Source organism: Hypoxylon fragiforme, assembly GCF_022984875.1.
Source record: "Hypoxylon fragiforme strain CBS 206.31 chromosome Unknown GGS25scaffold_10, whole genome shotgun sequence".
Taxonomy (NCBI): domain Eukaryota; kingdom Fungi; phylum Ascomycota; class Sordariomycetes; order Xylariales; family Hypoxylaceae; genus Hypoxylon; species Hypoxylon fragiforme.
Window position 1 is genome coordinate 576,800 of NW_026054765.1, and position 17,396 is coordinate 594,195.

Genomic DNA, 17,396 nt, shown 5'->3' on the forward strand with positions numbered 1-17,396 from the left:
TTGAACTTGAGCATTATTGATAGGTCACGCGGGTACTGGTGTACATCCCATACATCCCATACATCCCCAACTCAGTACATTATTCGTCCAAGCTTCTCATCCTAACCTCTTCCCTCCACCCCCCAACGTTGCAAGCTCTGACATGCATCCCATGATCCCCCCCCCCCAACCCATCCTGTCCCATCCTGTCCCATCCTGTCCCATCCTGTCCTATCCTATCCTATCCTACGATAGTCACCTACGATGCCTGAAGTCCCAGCTTTAACTAGGTGGTTAGGTAAATAAATCATAGAAAATTCATTAACGATCATACTCTAGATCTCTTGTTAACCTCAACCTGTTTTTATCAAGTGTTTTTATCAACTATGAACAACTGAGACACCTAGAGTTTTAGCTTGGGCTCACGATATCCAGACATAAATTCGTACATACAGTCAGTAGCATATATCCATACATATATGTATATTTCTCCAAGCACACCGTCTTTTCATCATACGACCCCGCAGAATTTCGACATGATCTGGGCGCTGTATTGCCCACACTTCCTAGGAGCTTAATCCATTTCCATATCCATTCAACTACCTTGTACTGTACTACCCAGTCCACCCGGTTCGATCCACATTCAACACGATTTACTTTTGGCTGGGGATGCGTCAACCATGGCAGCCGATCCCAAGATCGTACCCGTCAGACAAGATATGCCCCATTCTCGACGAGTCGCTACAGCTCCCGTTACCTTTCCATCTTCTCAATCTTCCTCTTCCTCCTCAACCGTCCCACCTTCTAACTCGCCACAATCCGAAGGCTTGGTAGAGACTCTTTATAGTCACCCTTCTGTCAAGATCATTGCTTTTACAGCCACTCGCCGCGGATCCTCATTCTCCACCACCGAGGATCGACCAGGTACCTTACCAGCTTCGTCCCGACTTGAGAGAACCATCGCTGTTGGTACGTAATCATACTGAATCTCACTGAATCTCCGAATCTACAAATCTACGGATCCATATTTTCCCCTTAGCTAACTTGAAAACCTTGTAAGGCCAGTTAAGCCTCTATCGCGCCCCCAAGTCCGTCGCCTTCCTGAGTTGTGGCTCTGCCCTACAGCCCATATTACCTAAGAGCCAGTGTTGGTGTATCGACGAGGATAACAGCAGATTCGTTTTGCAAATACGCCGACCGCAGTTCTGGAGAATCGAACTTCCTGTGTCCGAACCCGACGATCAAGACCGCGCTTCATTACTGAGGGATGTTCTCGACAGAGTCTTACAATTTGAGAAGACAGAGTGTCCTTTTGAGAGGAGCTTCACTGTAGAACTGCCGGAGCAACAGGAAACCCCCAAGAAACCTTGGACTCCCGAAGGCAAAAACTTGCTATCATCCCCCTTTTTCTCGCTACACACATCGCAAGCAGCAGCAAGGCTATTCGGCAAAGATAGGCGGGCCAGTATTTCTGCAGACGAGATCGATGGTCACTACGATACCGACTGGCAGAACCTAGAACAGTACAGATCTAGATTTGAAGAATCTATAGTTGATGAAAGAGAAGAAGATAGTGCCCAAAGACCTAGAGTACCAGTAGACATCCCGAGCTTCCTCTTGGCAAACCACGACGATCAGAACCAGTTGGCGCGCATGGACGCAACATCTTCAAATACCCGCAGGAAGGTCAATTCCGTGTCACGACCAGCAACCGTCTCTCGGGATAGCGTCAGAGACAACAACGTTACACCTAGTCGCGCGCAGCCTACCAAGATGGTCGAAGAAAAGGAACTCGACTCTATTGATGAGCCGAATTCGTTTGAGGGATCCGGTCGTGTCGCTCCCATAAATCTTTCGAAGAAGCGAATGAGTCGGGCGTTGGCTGGCCGCGCCTATACTGCTCGGGCCTACACTGCTCCGCCCCATTTATCTACCGTAAATCCGCCCCCCTCGTCTGAATCCAAGGTGTTGCCAGACACTGCTGCGCAACTCCAACCTCCACAAGCTTCGCAGCCTGCCATATCGGAACGAAACTCGCCGGTTGTCTCTACCGAGTCGTTTCATAGTGTACAGTCGTGGAACTCGACAGTGAACCCCTTACCTCCATCCCCGCCAGCATCACGTCCAGTAACGCCGTCGATCCCGCCATTCCCATCACCACACGAAGATGTTCCTCATCAATTAACAAATGCAAGCGACACCCTAGTCAACATGAATTCCCCCGATACGAATAGAACGCTAGCTCAGAGTCCTGCGAGCGCTACAGAGCGTAGTGATGAGGCGCCTTCGCCCGTGCCGCAGTCCCCCGCTGATAGTGAAGACTATCATACCAATCCGGCCTCGGTTGATAGCTCCTCGAGGGTATCGTACCCATCCGCATTGGAAGAGCGCCCGGAGCCTCGGCAACGACCGCGACCCAGACCGAATAGTCTCTCTATCAGCCGACGTGCGCTCTCACCGCTGCCGTCCGCCGCCAATTTCTTCTCGTCGCCGCCTCCTAGACAACCCCCGCAGAGTCGCATAGCTGCTGTTCGTCGGCTACCAGGTGTGATTGTGCAAAAGACAGTAGAGATATTCCTTGGCCCACCTAGCTATCTCTTGGACCTCATGCTGAAAGTTGCTGCCAAGATTGCTGCGGGCGAGTGGCGAGGCATCGTGTTTGGCTTCGGCGAAAGAGGTGAGAAGATCCCGGTCCAGTGGGACTACTCCGACGGTGAGTTTAGCAGTTGGAGTGACGACGAAGACTACGCTATGGCGAGATGTAAGCAGAGTAGCAATAGCAGTAGCCAAGACAGCATTACGCAGACAACTAGTCGGGGTCAACGCCGTTCCATGAGAGCAGAGGATAGCCGCGGCTGGGAAGTGGATTGATAAAGGTGCCTACTGGGCAACTACTGGGTAAACTACGACTTGTACTATATAACATATCGATTTTAATGAGGGGTTGGTTGGTTGGCTGGTTGGCTGGTTGCATGGTCTACTGCATATGTAGGAGAAGGAGGACTCACGAATAAGACGGAATGACGATCAACAATACTAAGACCTCCGCGTCAGATCGGATGTGTATGGAGGACGCTGTCGTACCTTGGAAGGCATCGCCCTGCGCACAAGTGCTAATTCATGAACCTAACGATGGGGGTATTCATATTAGTTGTATTATTATAAGTGGGAAAGTTGCCATCAGGGTTGGCAACGATATGCTATTTAATAGTTCAAGTTAGGTCAGGTATATAGCTTGCATATAAAGTCTCTGCTGTTTTAAACCAAAAAAAGCAAAAAAAAAAAAAAAAAAAAAAAAGGGGGGGGGGGGGGGGGGGGGGGGGGGGGGGTTTAGCTCCAGTTCTTTGTATACCTGTGTTGCAAGTAGCTTCATACATACCTACATAGTATGCAAAGCTATTTCAAAGTTGGTCATCATTCCGTTCTATCACTTCACGACGTAGTCTAGTGCTACCATAAGGCACCGGGGACGGATTACACAGATTCACCAATATTTACACATAAATATCCTTTCACATTGTCATCTCCTACCTAGTGGTATGATAGTGGTATATTATATGGTATCAACTACTAGCCTAACCATTTAGGCAGATATGAAGGCTTTCGCAAAAGCTTGAGCTAGAAACCAACGCCCTCTAATGCATATCCTCCTGAATAATATTTCCTTCCTTTGTCTTTTTCTGCCTCTCCTTCCTCTCAAACTATATCATGCTATGTCTCTAGCTAGGTACATGGCCCACGACCCACGGTATCAGATTCATTATATGCGGTGCTCTGCAAGAGACTATGTCAACTGAAACCACTGCCACCCAGTAAGGTAGATGCATGATAATCAACTAAGTTGAGTTGTCTGTAATCTCGGTGATGTTGAGATGGCCGGTGATGGTCACATGAGAGGTGAGAGCCTTTTCACCCTGACCAACCCATCCACATTCGTTACACTGAATAATAAAGTCACTGGTGTCTGTGTAGTAATGGTGATCATCACGAAGTGTCTTGCACATCTTCCTGGCGCCTTCCAGGACGTAGTCACAACCCTCGGTGGGCCAACGAGTGATGTCGTATTCCGTGTGCTTCTCGTCAGGCAGCAGAACTTCGACGACGCGATCGTAGTGTATGCCAGACCAAACGAGCACGCAGCGCTGATTGTAACAGTTGCCCTCACCAATCGTGATTATGTTTCCTCCCTTGACATCCACAACGCTGAACTCGAGCTTGAACACGTCGGAAAAGATGGAGAGTTCGATCTCCCCGCCCCATGTGTCCGGGCGCATCATCTTGTCACAGTAGGCTGCAGGGGACTGTCCAAGTACGGCGGCGGTATACTTGTGCGGGTTGTTGCGGATACAATCGACGACAAGTCGGCGCAGCGTTTCTGGTGCATACTGCTCTGCTGGGAAGTCGAGCAAGCCGTTCTCCGTGAGAGGCACGCCGCATAGAGCGCCGCCCACGGCAGTGAAGAGACAGCTATTGTCGTCGGGCATAACTCGTAGGACTACGAATGAGCAAGGAGGAAAGCGCGCACTTTGAGTTAGCCTGAATACGGGCTACGAATGCGGTTAGATGTGATGGTTTGCATACCTAGAGTGGTATCCTTATCATCCAGTTTAACTCGGATGTCTTGGCCCTTGATGCCAGTTTCTTGATTACCGGATGAATTGGTAGTGGAGGTAGTGGTGGTCTGCTGGATAGATTTTGGGGCTTCAACAGAGCTGCTCTCGGCGGGGACAACGGTGAGGCTCTCACGCTGAAGCCCTAGCGACTTCAGAGTGACGTCGCCTTGATCAGCCACACTCAGCGCCTTCGGAGGCCAGCCGTACTTAACAGTTATAGCAGATTGACCAAGGCTTGACTTGAGAGATTCGAAGAGCTGACTAACGGTTGCATCGTCATCCAACTCGAGGGTTAGGGTTCCAGAGGAGACCCTGTAACGAAGCTGCATAGCTAGGAAAGGTGAACAGATATGGTTATGGGTTATGTATTTACTGGTTTGGTTGGTTTACGAGGGAGTAAAAAGTTGGTTTGGTATATTGGGAGACTGGAGAGACTGGGGAGACTGGGGAGACTGGAGGGCATGGAGACTTGGAGAGTGGGAAGTGGATGTCGATGTACATGCCTAACCTTAGTAGAGAGAGTACAAGAAGAGTAGGGAATGGAAATGGAAATAAATAAACCTTTAGTTCAATATTACGAGGATCGTATTTGTATCTTTTTTCTAATCAGTATGTATGTACCTACTTAAAAATCCATGACAGGTTGGTTGGCCGATTTTAACGATTTAATTATTATGGCTCGTCGAGATCCCCTCTATGTACAAGTGAAAAGAGAAAAGAGAAAAGAAAATAAAACCAAAAAAAAAAGGGAAGAAAAGTAAGGAATTAGTTTGGCAACAGCAGCTTAATAGGCAAGCCATGAGCCGTGAACATTAAATCGGAACATTGTAATACATGTATGTTGAGAGAGAGAAAAGAGAAAAGGGAATAGTTAACTAAAGTCTAGACTGTACATACTTATGTAATTAGTAGAGGAAAGAAAAGAACCCCTCATTCAACCTAGGACTAGGGTCTAAGTGCAAGCAAGCGCAATATTATACTTACATCACTACTCCGTACATACAATTTATCGGGTATCCGTATATCTATATACTTATATACCTATCTATACCGAGTACCCTAGGCAGTCTGTAGTTCAGTATATGAGTTGGGGGGCAAGGCAAGCTTTTAAGCCTTCACACGATATACGACTTACTATATGTATGTAAAATACTGTACTGTTCAGTTTTATCACGCCATTGTAGCTGTCGTTGACGCCAACCTGTAATGTAACAGAAGAAGAGGGCATGCAGTTTAGCTTTCAACCTCATTAGCAATGGGAGACAAGACCGCCATAACAAAAGGTAATTACGACATCATATAAATATAACATATTAAAATATATAAATATATATACATATATATATACCTACCTAACCTAGGTACCTAGTCATGTATGTGACATCGGAATATACAAGATGAAACCTGTAGTGTGAAATTAATCATATATAATATAATAGGGATGAGAATAGCGAGAAGATGACGGCCCATCAACCGGTACAACAACAGCTGGGCCCACCCGGAGTCAATGGCAATGCCATCTCTAGTATCGGTGATCCTTGGATTAAGCTCATGACATCTGTTGGATGGTATCCAAAAGATATGCCCCACGAGGAAAAGCGACTCATCCTGAAACTCGATCTCAGTATATTGGTTTTTGGCTGTTTGTCTTTCTTCACCAAATACCTTGACCAACAGTCCATCACCAACGCCTATGTCAGGTGAGTCAATGTATTGCACCACATCTATCCCGCTGGATTGCTAACCGCGCAAGGGTTTCAGCGGCATGAAGGAAGAGCTCGGCATGTATGGCGACCAGCTGAACTACATTACGGCAACCTTCTGGGCATCCTATTGTACCTTTATGATTCCAGCTTGCTATCTTCTAACACACTACCCAGCCAACCGAGTTCTACCAGCCCTTGAGATCGGATGGGGATTGTCTACCTTCGGCCTTGCTTGGGCTAGAAATGTTAAGACGCTTTACGCCATGCGATTCTTCACAGGCCTTTTTGAGTGCTGCTCCTTCACAGGAACCATCTACATAATCGGGTCTTGGTATAAGCCTGGGGAAATTGGCCGCCGCGTTGCACTCTTCTTTATCGCAAGCCCACTCGGTACTATGTTTGCAGGGTATCTGCAGGCCGCTGCCTATACTAACTTGAATCAAGTACATGGTCTAACAGGCTGGAGGTATGCAGAGCTAGACCGAGGATCGAAGGGGGTGGGCTGATAATTCTTTTCACAGGTGGCTCTTCATCGTCGACAGTATCATTACCCTGGTTATAGCAGTATTGTGAGTTCTACCAGAGAAGAAGGCCATGCCTTGGTGGTATGTACCTGTAAATCGACCTATTCATTGACCTATTCCAGAGGCTTCTTCGTTTTTCCCGACGTGCCGTGCAGAAAGAAACCTCGCTTCATCACAATTGAAGAGCATGCTCTCGCGCGTAAGCGGATAGAGGGACTTGTTGCGCCGCCGAGATTGCAGCTATCGCGCGACATATTTAGACGGGTATTTTCTCGGTGGCACTGGTATGTTTTTGTAACCCAATGGACGTTAATGGACCAAAACTTCCTACCCGGCAGCCAGCCTTTCTCCCTTTATCTGAAGGCAAAGAGCAATATATATTCTGTGGTTCAGATCAATACGATACCCACAATAGTTACAGCAGTGAGCATTGTCGTCGCTTTCTTTAGTGGTGGCGTTGCGGACAGAACCGGCCGGTTTTGGGTGCCGGCTATTGCCGTAACCTTCCCGGTCCTAGTGGGTATGATTCTCCTCGTGGTCTGGGAAGTTGGTGAAAGTGGACGACTGGCTGGGTTTATTCTCACCGGATTCGAGGCTGGTACGTTATGGTGCTCTTTCTAATAACCTCATAACCTCAAATTCGCCCATTAACAAATACAATAGCTTGCTCGCCTCTGACGATGGGTTGGGCATCGGTGATTATGGCGGGGGATGCTGAGGAGCGAGCGGTAGTGACGGCCAGCATGAATGCCATTGGCCAAGCAATCACGGCCGGGACGCAAGTGGTGCAATTTCCAGCAAGCGGAGCCCCCAACTTTCGCGGTGGATTCATTAGCGTGCTCGCTACGACGGTAGCACAGCTCGGTACAATTCTTGCTGTAGCAATCTTGAGCCGTCGTGATCGCAAACGTCGATACGTAGCCTAGTTGCCTGAACTAGAAATAGTGATAGATGGTTTTAATATGAGAAAAATGACACGAGTCGACTCTTGAGATGAGACTGGAAGATTTTACTATCAAGAGGTTTTCTTTGAAAATAAATAAATAAAAGGATGGAAAAAAAACCCCCCCAAGCTTCGTTGTATGTAGTATAGTATCCTAACCTAGGTATGTAATAACGCATACATGGAATACTACCCTAGGCACACACTATGCATGTATTGAAGAAATCGACAGTGAACTGCCATCTCTATCGTGCTTGCCGTTCTAATAAATCAGCATGATGGATCGTATGTAACTTCTAAGTTCCGAGGTTCCTGCCATTAGGTATCTATGTCACGGTACAGGCCGGAGCAATGGGCAAACTCCGGTTGATATTAATATTATGTAAGCACGTACATAGTCTAACTTACTACGCCGTAGTACATACTATAATAGGTACGTGCATACCTATTGAAATTTGAACGGTTGAACCTACCTAGGTTAGTACCTACATACTAGGTATGTAACTAGTTAGTAGGTAACTAGTTACTGTACAATTGTACTGTATTGTATTGTACATTGTACAATGCATGGTATTTTACGTACTAAGCTCAGCCGCCCCAGCAACTTTTTCCAATCATTGATGCATCTACTACGAGGTAGCAGCTAACGTGCCATTGTTTACTTAATTCACAAACACAACACTTTAAGACCAAACATTGAAGCTATATAATTCTCATATAAACTTTTTCCATTTGATTTTCCCCCCTCATCTGGTTTCGGCCCTCCAATCATGGCTGATAAAGCCGAGAAGTCCGCCGAGAAGTCCGCCGAGAGCGCGGTCGAGGTGCGCGAGTCCATCGAGGCCAAAGCCACAGCCGAGAATAATAGTGCCGATGACACCAGCAACAACAGCAACAACAGCGTAACGGCGCAAGAGTCTGAAAAATATAAGGGTGTGGGAGGCAATCGGGGTACTAATGATAGCGAGGGTGTCTCAGTCGGCGCACGCGCAGACTCAGGGGCCAATGCCAGTGGCGACGCCGATGCCGAGGGTGACATCGATGCAGATGGCGAACCTGAGTATGAACGAATACCGAATCGCCTCAACAATGACATGCTTAATGTCATTGAAAATACGGCAAACTACCTTTCTACCTACAAAGACGACGAGTGAGTTTGTGAATTTATTGTCTAAACATGTAGATATAGTCGTGCCTAATCCACGCGAATTTATAGTGGCTACCACATCGCCTCCCACTTTCAGCGCATCCCGAACCGACGGTTAATCCCCGAATACCACGAGGTTATTAAAGAACCTATCGCCTTCAGTACGATCCGGGTGAGTGTCCTGTCTCCCATTATTCGTTCCCTTTGCACCGCGCTCATACTTGACGAATAGACCAAAAAGCTCAAGAAACAATATACCGCCTTCACCGAGTTTGTTAGAGATGTCGCTTTGATTTCACATAATGCCATGGTATATAACCGCCCATCTTCCGAATTCTTCCAGGATGCTGTTCGCTTGCGTGAAGTCTTCAAGGAGGAATTGCAGAAGCTAGTCGACGACGGAATCATTAAACCAGAAGATGCCGTACTTCCCGACCTAGGAGAGATTCCCGAGGCAGAAGACTCCCCGCCTCCAGACCAGAACGAGGAGGAGGCAGAAGAGGAGGATGAAGATGACGACGAAGACGACGAAGACGACGATTCAGATGACGATGGCGTCCGACGACGAGGGAGACGTGGTGGCCGCCATTCGATCTCTGGTCGCAAGTCTGACTTGAGAGATGATGCACATAAAAAGCGAGGCCGACCTCCCAAGGTCTTCACCCCGCTCGAGGCTCGCATCTACGCGCTGCTGAAAGGCCTCCGAAAGTTCAAACATCCGAACGGAGATTTGCTGATCGTTCCATTCGAGCGACTCCCGGATAAGCAGACGACGCCCGATTATTTTGCTGCTATTAAAAACCCCATTGCAATGGACCTCATCAAGCGCAAGGCGAAGAGGAAAAAGTATCAGAACGTAGACCAGGCGTTGCAGGACCTTGACTTGCTGTTTGAAAATGCAAAGCAATACAACGAGGAAGATAGCCAGCTGTACCAGGATGCTTTGGAGCTACAGCGTCAAGCCCACCTGCTTGCCGAGCAGGAAAAGGCCAAGCCCGACAATGACTTCGAAGACGAAGATGGGCGACGACCTTTGCCGGAGATTCTGCATAATGGAGAAGTCTGGAGGATTGGTAAGTCCCGTCTCAAGAATCCGCTGAGGTGTAGACTAGACCAGAGGATACTGACTATGGCTGCTTAGGCGATTGGGTTCATATCACAAATCCAAACGACTTGACAAAGCCCATCGTCGCGCAGATCTACCGAACTTGGGAGGATAAATCGGGGCAGAAGTGGGTGAATGCATGCTGGTACTATCGACCAGAGCAGACAGTCCATCGGTTCGAGAAGCATTTCCTAGAGAACGAGGTAGTCAAAACGGGACAATACCGTGACCATCGGATTAGTGAGGTTGTGGATCGTTGTTTTGTCATGTTTGTGACGCGGTACAACAAAGGTAGACCACGAGGATTTCCCAAGGACAAAGAGGTATACGTTTGCGAGGCGCGGTATAATGAGGAGAAGCATAGGCTCAACAAGATCAAGACTTGGGCGAGCTGTGTGCCTGACGAAGTTCGCGAAAGGGACTATGAAATGGACCTGTTCGACATACCTCGAAAGCTGAAAAAAGTGCCTAGTCCTATCAAGCATCTTCTACGAGACGACGCGAAACCAACAGATGCTCTACCTAAACCAACCTGGGGAGCGCCTAATGCACCACCCCTTATTGGAGCTGTTCATTGTCGAAATAGAGAACCGAATGTAAGTTTATCCCCTTTTTATTTCATCATCATTAATATTATTGATCGTCTCTCTTTTCTCCCCCCTCCATCACCTCTGTCCCTCCTCCTGTCTTATCGATTGCATCTGTGAACTTTCACTTTTTGTCGGTTGGTTTGGTTTATATGTCTTTTTTTTCTTTTTCTTTTCTTCTTCTTCCTCTTCTTCGGTTTTTTTTTTTTTCCTTTTGCGAATAACAAAATATTGAAGAGAACACGAAAAGAAATTAAGAAGATTTTGCACGTGCTACATTGTTCCTTTTCTCTTACCTCCCTCCCTCTCTCCCTCCCCTTTCCAAATGTCTCACTGGAGCGCGTCACATAAGTCAAGTCGCATAATTTTACGATTACCCAAAAAGAAATAAGAAAAATAAAAATAAAAATACCCCAAAAAAAACAACAACAAAAACCAATTTCTCATTTTCTTACTTCTTTTTACAGGAATCTCCTCCACCCGAACCAACGCCGTCACCTCCACCGCTTCCCATTGTTGAACCGGTACGACGTCCTTCCATGATGCAGGCAACACGCCCTATTGATGGACAAGGCGACATCGTAATGGGAAATACTCCTCATTTCCCCACCATTCCTGCCCCACCAACCCCAACTCCTGGGCATGTAGGCGCCTATGCAACACCTCATCACTTTGCGCCGCGCCCTAGTCCCACTCCGGTTCCTGTTCCTGTTCCACAGTACGGTAGCCATGCCGCCGCCGCCCATCCCGGCTTTTCTACCCAGGCCGTCCAGGGCCCTCATCACAGCACTCATAGTCATGGTCACGCCACACCACAGATGACCCAGCCTTCGCATTTTCAGGTCCATCAACCGCATCAGCCTCCCGCTTACAACAACACATACCCGCCTCAATATAGTGCCAGCCCAATTCCTATAGCCCATCAAGCTCATCACCCTCCCCCTCATCAGATGACTACACCCATACCTGGCTACGACCCATCCCATCGTCTTGCGCCATCGCCCGTCCGACCTTCTGTTGCTGCTGCACCTAGCCCTGGCCCCCACGCCCCGGCTATTGTTTACAATCCGCCCCGTCCAGTCGAGGTCTACCGCCTGGATGATGCACTCAATGCTAAGATCCCGAAGGATGTACGGGACCAATTTCAGCACGACGAAGCCGGTCGTGTGCTGTTCTTTTCTCAGCCTCCTCTAGATCGTCCGCATCGGGATCTATCGAACGAGAGCGCTGGCCTGGGTCATAGTGTTCGCTATCTTGCCGACCGTGCACGTGAAACCGAGGACCGTCGAGCGAAGCGTAAGGCCAGAGATGAGCTACGCCAAGAGGAAGAGAAAAAGCGTCAGGAGATGGAGAAGGCAGAGGCTGACAAGCAGAGCATGGAACTGATCGACCTCGCTGGCGACCTGTTCATTGGCCTGGTCGACTCTATCAATAAAGAGAATGACAAGTTAAAGGCCGTCTACGATGGCTGGAGTGTTCGTGATAGGGAGATCGACGCTGCCATTACCGCTACTGCTGTCCAGTCGTCGTCTGCGACCTAGCAAGTCGGCCTAGAGAAGAATGCTATAAGCGAAATGTGACTTGGTACCATCTTCGATACTGTCGCAGATGCCTACCTAGTACTTACGGCGTTGGTGCGGAAACAAGGTTCTCTTTTTTCTAACCGTCTGGGAGTTTTCAAGATACCACTTTTCCCAGCTGGGTATTTGCAATGCTAATACGTAATTGGAGAATTCGCTCCAGAGGTCAGGCGGCATAATGGATCAAAGCATGATTACTGTTATGCATCTAGGCAGTGACTAGTCTCTCTTGAGGTAGCAAATAAATGCCCCCTTTATACCATCAGACTTCTTGTACGCTCTCTACCCACCTACCTCTACCCACCTACCTAACCTAGTACACAGGCATGTAATTAATAAGATAAATAAAAATCAACTCATTATTAGAAAGGTAGAGAGAGTGCCTAGCTATACACCTAGGTTACGCTATTAGTTAGGCTTCGGTTGCCAATTTTTGAAATAACCTCACTTCGTCTAAGTACACATCTTTGGGAAGGACATTTTTATACATATGTAGGTAGGTACCTACCTACCTACCTACGCAACTCATACGGGAACATGATGTAAATTCAGCTCATCATCACACAACTAACCCTGGCTATTTACCTAGTATTCTGATTGGACCTTTCTTGAGAATGTTAACACTACCTAGATCCCAATATACTACCATACGGAGCCAGGGGAGCTAGGTATGTTCATGTCAAAAAAGAAAGAAATTCAACTCCCTTAGCGTCACCATGATTTTTGGTGTTCGAAACGGTAGGGTTACTCTGTAGCAAGCAGAAGTTAAAACATAGGTATCTCTCGGCACTGATCATTTCTTTCTTCCTATATTCCTAGCTAAGCAGCTACTAAATCAAGAACGGCCTGATCTAGATGTACTATGATCTAAGAACCTTAATCTCGATCTCATTTCATCGCAATTGCGAGAAAACCACCTGCCATTATATGGCCCAAACAGTTCTATTCACTCTCCAAGTCAACCCCAAGGGAGAGCCAAGGTACGGATTTATGGTTGGCCATGTAAGTAGGCTGAATGGGGAGGGCGAGAGTGGCGTAGTGGTTGGAGCCTCGGCGTCCTTTTTGTTTGTACCTAGCCAGTCTCGATGAGTGACTTTTCACAAGCCCAACATTTACGGCTTCTCAAACTAGCCAGGTCACGGCGGCTCATGCGCATCATCACACTCCGTCTATGCAAAGTGACGCGTGATAGCCTGCTGCCCTTCCGGCGTGAAATGTTGTTGCAACAGTGGCGTGGGATCTACACCTGCTGACTGTAGAAGTATTCGGACAGCTCTGGCAACACGTGCACTAAGCTGCCCATGGAGCATCTCAGCTTCGAGAGCCTGGCCCACGTACACAAACACCTTGTCCACTTGGCTAAGTACTGCTGGATTTTGCCTGCGCCAGTGTTAGTAAAATGCTTATGCTTGCTTACTTCAAGGGGCTAAAACGCTTACTGCTCAATCAACTCCACCAGATAGCCATAGGCATATGGGGCTGCTTCCTCGTCATTGGTAACGGGTAGAGTGTTAACCCTAGCGAAGTGGTTAGTGATACTGTTCAACACACGACTGTATATATACATACCATTGGGTTGCAATGGCCTGTTCATCTTGTAGGCTTTGTTTGTTGAAATGAAGTATCTTTGCAATAGCTGCGCAGGCGTTCTCTGTCTCTTACGTTAGATCTACACATCATATCCCTTATTAAACAAGATAACCTACCAGTGGCATAAACAGCTTCCTCGCCACGAGAATCCGGTATTTGGGTGGCTTGAAATAGGTAAGGTATCGAAGTGGCTAGGAATTGAGACCACGGGGCCCCACCACGATGAGCGGCCACACCGATGCCATACCTGTCAAGAGACATCAGCAATCGCCCACAAAAGATGGGAATCATAACTTTACTTACGCCGCGGCTTGCCGGATTGCAGCAGAAGGGTCCTTGCAGCCTTCAAGAAGAGCGGTGCTAATAGCTTGCGCATATCGGACGCTGTCCGGACCGCAGTATTCCAAAACATCATCCATGATACACAACCCCCACTGGCGCTGTGTAGGATCTGCCGACGTGAGAAAACTTTGGTAAGTACCCATGAGACGCTCCCATGGTTGGAGGAAAGCAGAGCCATGGTTCTTGAAAATGGAGTGGAATGCCTTGTTCATATCGGACAACAATGTTTGGTCATCCTCAATGGCAAGCATAAGCTCTTCGGCTTCGTCCTCGGCGTCTTCGGCTGCTGCTCCTTCTTTCTCCTCCTCGCGCCGAATGACGCGGTCTCTGTAATCCTCCACAGCCGAATGGACTCCGTCGATAAACTTGCTCATATGCTGTTGGCTCAGGCAGTCCTTCCCAACCACCTCGACCGACTCGTAAAAGCATTGGTACATCTCAGCCAAGGCGTCAATGGCGGGTTCAGCAGTCAGTACCTCTAGTAGCTTTTCAACCGTGCCAGCCCATAGGCCCCTTAGTTCATTGGACTCGGGTCCATAGGCCTTTTTATACGAGCTAAGAAGTTGGGGTACAAGCTTGGCCGATATGAACCGAACGGGGTCGTGGAAGAAGAATGCCAGGCCAGGCAACGCAATCTTCTCCATCGTTTCGGCGACATAAGGGGCAAAATGTCCTTCTAGAGTCTGAGCATAAACCACCAGCAATTCAATTGCCATATGCTTGTCGTCCATCGTGCTAGTCCTGATTCCAATCATCTTACCCTTGAGCGGCACCAACTCCCATCCATCCTCCTGCTGAATTTGCTCGATTTCATCATCCGTATCTAGCAGTTGAATATCAGCCTTAGCGCTAGCCAACTCAACTAGAGGAGGCATAACATTCGGTAGGAAGCGTAAAAAGTCTGGGCCCATGACCCTGCACATACGCCCCCAGCAGTGCATGAGATACTGCGACTGAGGGTCATCGGCGTCGGTAATATTAGCTTGAATGTTGGCAAGAAGGTCGACCAAAGTCATCGCGTCCCTCCCGAGACGTTCCTTGCCTACAGCCAATGCAATTAAAGTCGCACATTCCATAGCCTTCGCGCGAAGCAGACGGTACTCCTTCTCAGTCTCTTGCTGCAGCACATTGACAAGCAAAGGCATCAGCGTATCATAATACTTAGAAAAGGCGGCTTCGGCGGCGTCGGCGATCGTAGCAATTGTAGAGAGAGCCTGCTCTTGAACGTAGCGCTTCTCATTTTGGAGTAGCTGGAAAAGGTGAGAGAGCAAGTCATCGAGATAGGGCTCAAGAATACTCTTTTCCGCCTCCTCGCAAAAATTGACTAGCGCGGCAGCGGCATGAGCTTTAACACGGCCTTCAGGGGAGTCAAGAACAGGAACAATGGTCGTCAAAATAATATCGTAATATTCCTTTTGCATCGTTGGCGCAAAATCAGTACTCATTTGGCCGAGGGCTTGACATCCGGCCCAGCGAACTCTCGGGTGGGGGTCTTTCAATGCTGGGACCACTAGCTCAAGGACTTGGCTTAATTCCTTGATCATAAGATCGCGACAACCTTCGGAAATGGCAGAGATGGCCATAAGAGCGGCATGACGATCCTTCCATGCCATTGAAGTCATCATCCTCGGGAGCCAGTGAAACGTGGGCGCCAGGATAGTCTCGCCACCGAGTTTGTTGGCTAACCGGTCCATACATTGTTCTCCAGCAACGTGGTTGAGGTCGCTCTCCTCTTGATCGAGATCGTCAGAGGTCAACCATTCGGCAGCGTCATCGTCGTCCTCGCCGAGATCCGTCATCAAGCTTAGACATTGGGTGATCATATCGTTCGTGTAGGACGGATCCTTTCGACATATGGATGGAGCATAGTCAGCAAAAGTAGCCATCAGCTCGAGCGCGTTTTGGCGACAGAGGTCATTTAATTCCTTATCTTGAATCACACCGATGCTGAACATAACGAGGTTATGGAATAAGGGCCGGAACATCTTAGGGGAGGTCTCGGCTAGCTCGATAAGGGCAACAAGGGCCTTGCTGAGATCCTCAGAGTCGTGCGAGTCTTTGATTGGAGGTAGAATGTTGAGGACATCGGGGAGTAGGGAGAAGTATTTGGGTTGGACTTTCTTAGGGATGCTGCGGAAGAAGGAAGCGAAGGCCTCCATAGCAGCTAATCGAACGGCGACAGAATCGTCCTTGAAGCCTCTGTTGAAGGCCTCCAATACCGCGCTCTCATGTTGCTTCTCTATGATACCCGGTGTTGTCGCAAAAACACGATAGGCCGTCTCGCGCTGGCCCGCATCTGCCGCCATACTGAGGTTGAAGAGAACAGCCAAGATCTCTGGCCATTGCTCACCTGAAATTCTGTCAGTATCCATTCTCTTGAGTGTATCCATCCTCACACGATCTCTCGCTATCATTTATGATCCCCTGCGGAATGCAAAGCCAGACGGGTGGTAGGATAGATGAAGCGAAGATAATAAAGGGTAACGGAAAAACTAACTAGTTTCTGAGTATTGCCTCGCGACATCGGCAACGGCATCGCTGATTTTATTCCTGACCAGGCGGTCTCTCTCGTTGGCTAAGGCCTCAAGGAGTTTGTGGCGGATAACAGATGCCTGGTCGGTAGGTAAAGATATGAAAATCTCGATGCTGTCACCTTTGTCGGACTTGCGAGTCTTGGAAGCTATTCGACGAAATATAACTGCGGCAAAAGAACGGAGCTATAGAAACAAAGGTTGAAAATGGTCAGTCTTTTCGTTTTCGGGCACACAGTAAGTAAATGTGAGACAGGATAGAGTGAGATTGCATACTGATGTTTCGTTCGAAGCCGCTATCTGCTCAGCTAGGCCCATCAACAGGATCTCGGGACGAGTATTGGTCCAGTTGCTTTGTAGGTGCCCCTCCGCCTGGGACCGTATGGAATTGTCTGGGGACTGGAGAGCTTGCAGAAGCTGCGTGAGCTCTGCGTGGGTTTCTGCCGGAAGTACCGACATGGTGGATTTGTAATTGTTAGGTTTGGTAACTGAGGTGTCTGAGAAAAAAAGGGAAGAGGCCTGAGAAGGGGGAGGTATAATAATAAGATAGGTAAACAAAGACAAAATTTATTAGAAAGAACAAGTTCGCGGCGAAGGTCAAAACCAGGATCAGGGTCAGATTGGTTTGTGACGAGCGAATATGATAGTGGGAGAGTGTAGGTATGGTATATGCTGCGTGTTGTTGTATGTTGAAAGTGTATGTCTTCTGTGTCTGTGTGTGGTGTGTGTGTTAATGTGTATGTGTATAT

The 17,396-nt window shown here is 48.1% G+C and overlaps 5 protein-coding genes across 5 annotated transcripts; 3 read left to right on the top strand and 2 right to left on the bottom strand.

The window, feature by feature from the left end:
* The first annotated feature begins 169 nt into the window (after window positions 1-169).
* Window positions 170-3,261, top strand: GGS25DRAFT_509576 (inheritance of peroxisomes protein 1-domain-containing protein). Its single transcript, XM_049262573.1, has 3 exons — window positions 170-272; window positions 415-948; window positions 1,040-3,261. Exons 2-3 carry the CDS (start codon window positions 660-662, stop codon window positions 2,848-2,850), a joined length of 2,100 nt encoding a protein of 699 aa, XP_049112070.1. The 5' UTR covers window positions 170-272; window positions 415-659; the 3' UTR covers window positions 2,851-3,261.
* A 45-nt stretch (window positions 3,262-3,306) lies between these two features.
* On the bottom strand, window positions 3,307-5,449 carry GGS25DRAFT_509577 (OTU-domain-containing protein). The gene is made up of 2 exons (XM_049262574.1): window positions 4,561-5,449; window positions 3,307-4,474 (listed from the first exon to the last, which is right to left on the bottom strand). The coding sequence occupies exons 1-2, from the start codon at window positions 4,919-4,921 to the stop codon at window positions 3,816-3,818; spliced, it is 1,020 nt and encodes a 339-aa protein (XP_049112071.1). The 5' UTR covers window positions 4,922-5,449; the 3' UTR covers window positions 3,307-3,815.
* A 724-nt stretch (window positions 5,450-6,173) lies between these two features.
* Window positions 6,174-7,748, top strand: GGS25DRAFT_516069 (MFS general substrate transporter; the record flags this gene model as incomplete). Its single annotated transcript, XM_049263154.1, has 5 exons — window positions 6,174-6,292; window positions 6,354-6,764; window positions 6,820-6,867; window positions 6,945-7,420; window positions 7,486-7,748. 5 exons carry the CDS (start codon window positions 6,174-6,176, stop codon window positions 7,746-7,748), a joined length of 1,317 nt encoding a protein of 438 aa, XP_049112072.1.
* A 535-nt stretch (window positions 7,749-8,283) lies between these two features.
* On the top strand, window positions 8,284-12,699 carry GGS25DRAFT_509592 (uncharacterized protein). Its single transcript, XM_049262575.1, has 5 exons — window positions 8,284-8,915; window positions 8,982-9,084; window positions 9,145-9,985; window positions 10,054-10,613; window positions 11,072-12,699. The coding sequence occupies exons 1-5, from the start codon at window positions 8,536-8,538 to the stop codon at window positions 12,143-12,145; spliced, it is 2,958 nt and encodes a 985-aa protein (XP_049112073.1). The 5' UTR covers window positions 8,284-8,535; the 3' UTR covers window positions 12,146-12,699.
* Window positions 12,700-13,313: 614 nt separating this feature from the next.
* On the bottom strand, window positions 13,314-17,196 carry GGS25DRAFT_77046 (ARM repeat-containing protein). The gene is made up of 7 exons (XM_049266008.1): window positions 16,924-17,196; window positions 16,614-16,833; window positions 14,078-16,466; window positions 13,891-14,021; window positions 13,754-13,835; window positions 13,624-13,701; window positions 13,314-13,564 (listed from the first exon to the last, which is right to left on the bottom strand). Exons 1-7 carry the CDS (start codon window positions 17,104-17,106, stop codon window positions 13,354-13,356), a joined length of 3,294 nt encoding a protein of 1,097 aa, XP_049112074.1. The 5' UTR covers window positions 17,107-17,196; the 3' UTR covers window positions 13,314-13,353.
* Window positions 17,197-17,396: the final 200 nt, after the last annotated feature.

Bases quoted from the DNA above. Each gene is read 5' to 3' on its own strand.
- GGS25DRAFT_509592 (XM_049262575.1), top strand. From the start codon at position 8,536: ATGGCTGATAAAGCCGAGAAGTCCGCCGAGAAGTCCGCCGAGAGCGCG. The intron at 8,916-8,981 runs GTGAGTTTGTGA...GCGAATTTATAG, and splicing joins TCTACCTACAAAGACGACGA to TGGCTACCACATCGCCTCCC. The intron at 9,986-10,053 runs GTAAGTCCCGTC...ATGGCTGCTTAG, and splicing joins TGGAGAAGTCTGGAGGATTG to GCGATTGGGTTCATATCACA.
- GGS25DRAFT_509576 (XM_049262573.1), top strand. From the start codon at position 660: ATGGCAGCCGATCCCAAGATCGTACCCGTCAGACAAGATATGCCCCAT. The intron at 949-1,039 runs GTACGTAATCAT...AAACCTTGTAAG, and splicing joins TGAGAGAACCATCGCTGTTG to GCCAGTTAAGCCTCTATCGC.
- GGS25DRAFT_509577 (XM_049262574.1), bottom strand. From the start codon at position 4,921: ATGCAGCTTCGTTACAGGGTCTCCTCTGGAACCCTAACCCTCGAGTTG. The intron at 4,475-4,560 runs GTATGCAAACCA...GCTCATTCGTAG, and splicing joins TGATAAGGATACCACTCTAG to TCCTACGAGTTATGCCCGAC.
- GGS25DRAFT_77046 (XM_049266008.1), bottom strand. From the start codon at position 17,106: ATGTCGGTACTTCCGGCAGAAACCCACGCAGAGCTCACGCAGCTTCTG. The intron at 16,834-16,923 runs GTATGCAATCTC...TTGTTTCTATAG, and splicing joins CGGCTTCGAACGAAACATCA to CTCCGTTCTTTTGCCGCAGT. The intron at 14,022-14,077 runs GTAAGTAAAGTT...GTCTCTTGACAG, and splicing joins GCAATCCGGCAAGCCGCGGC to GTATGGCATCGGTGTGGCCG.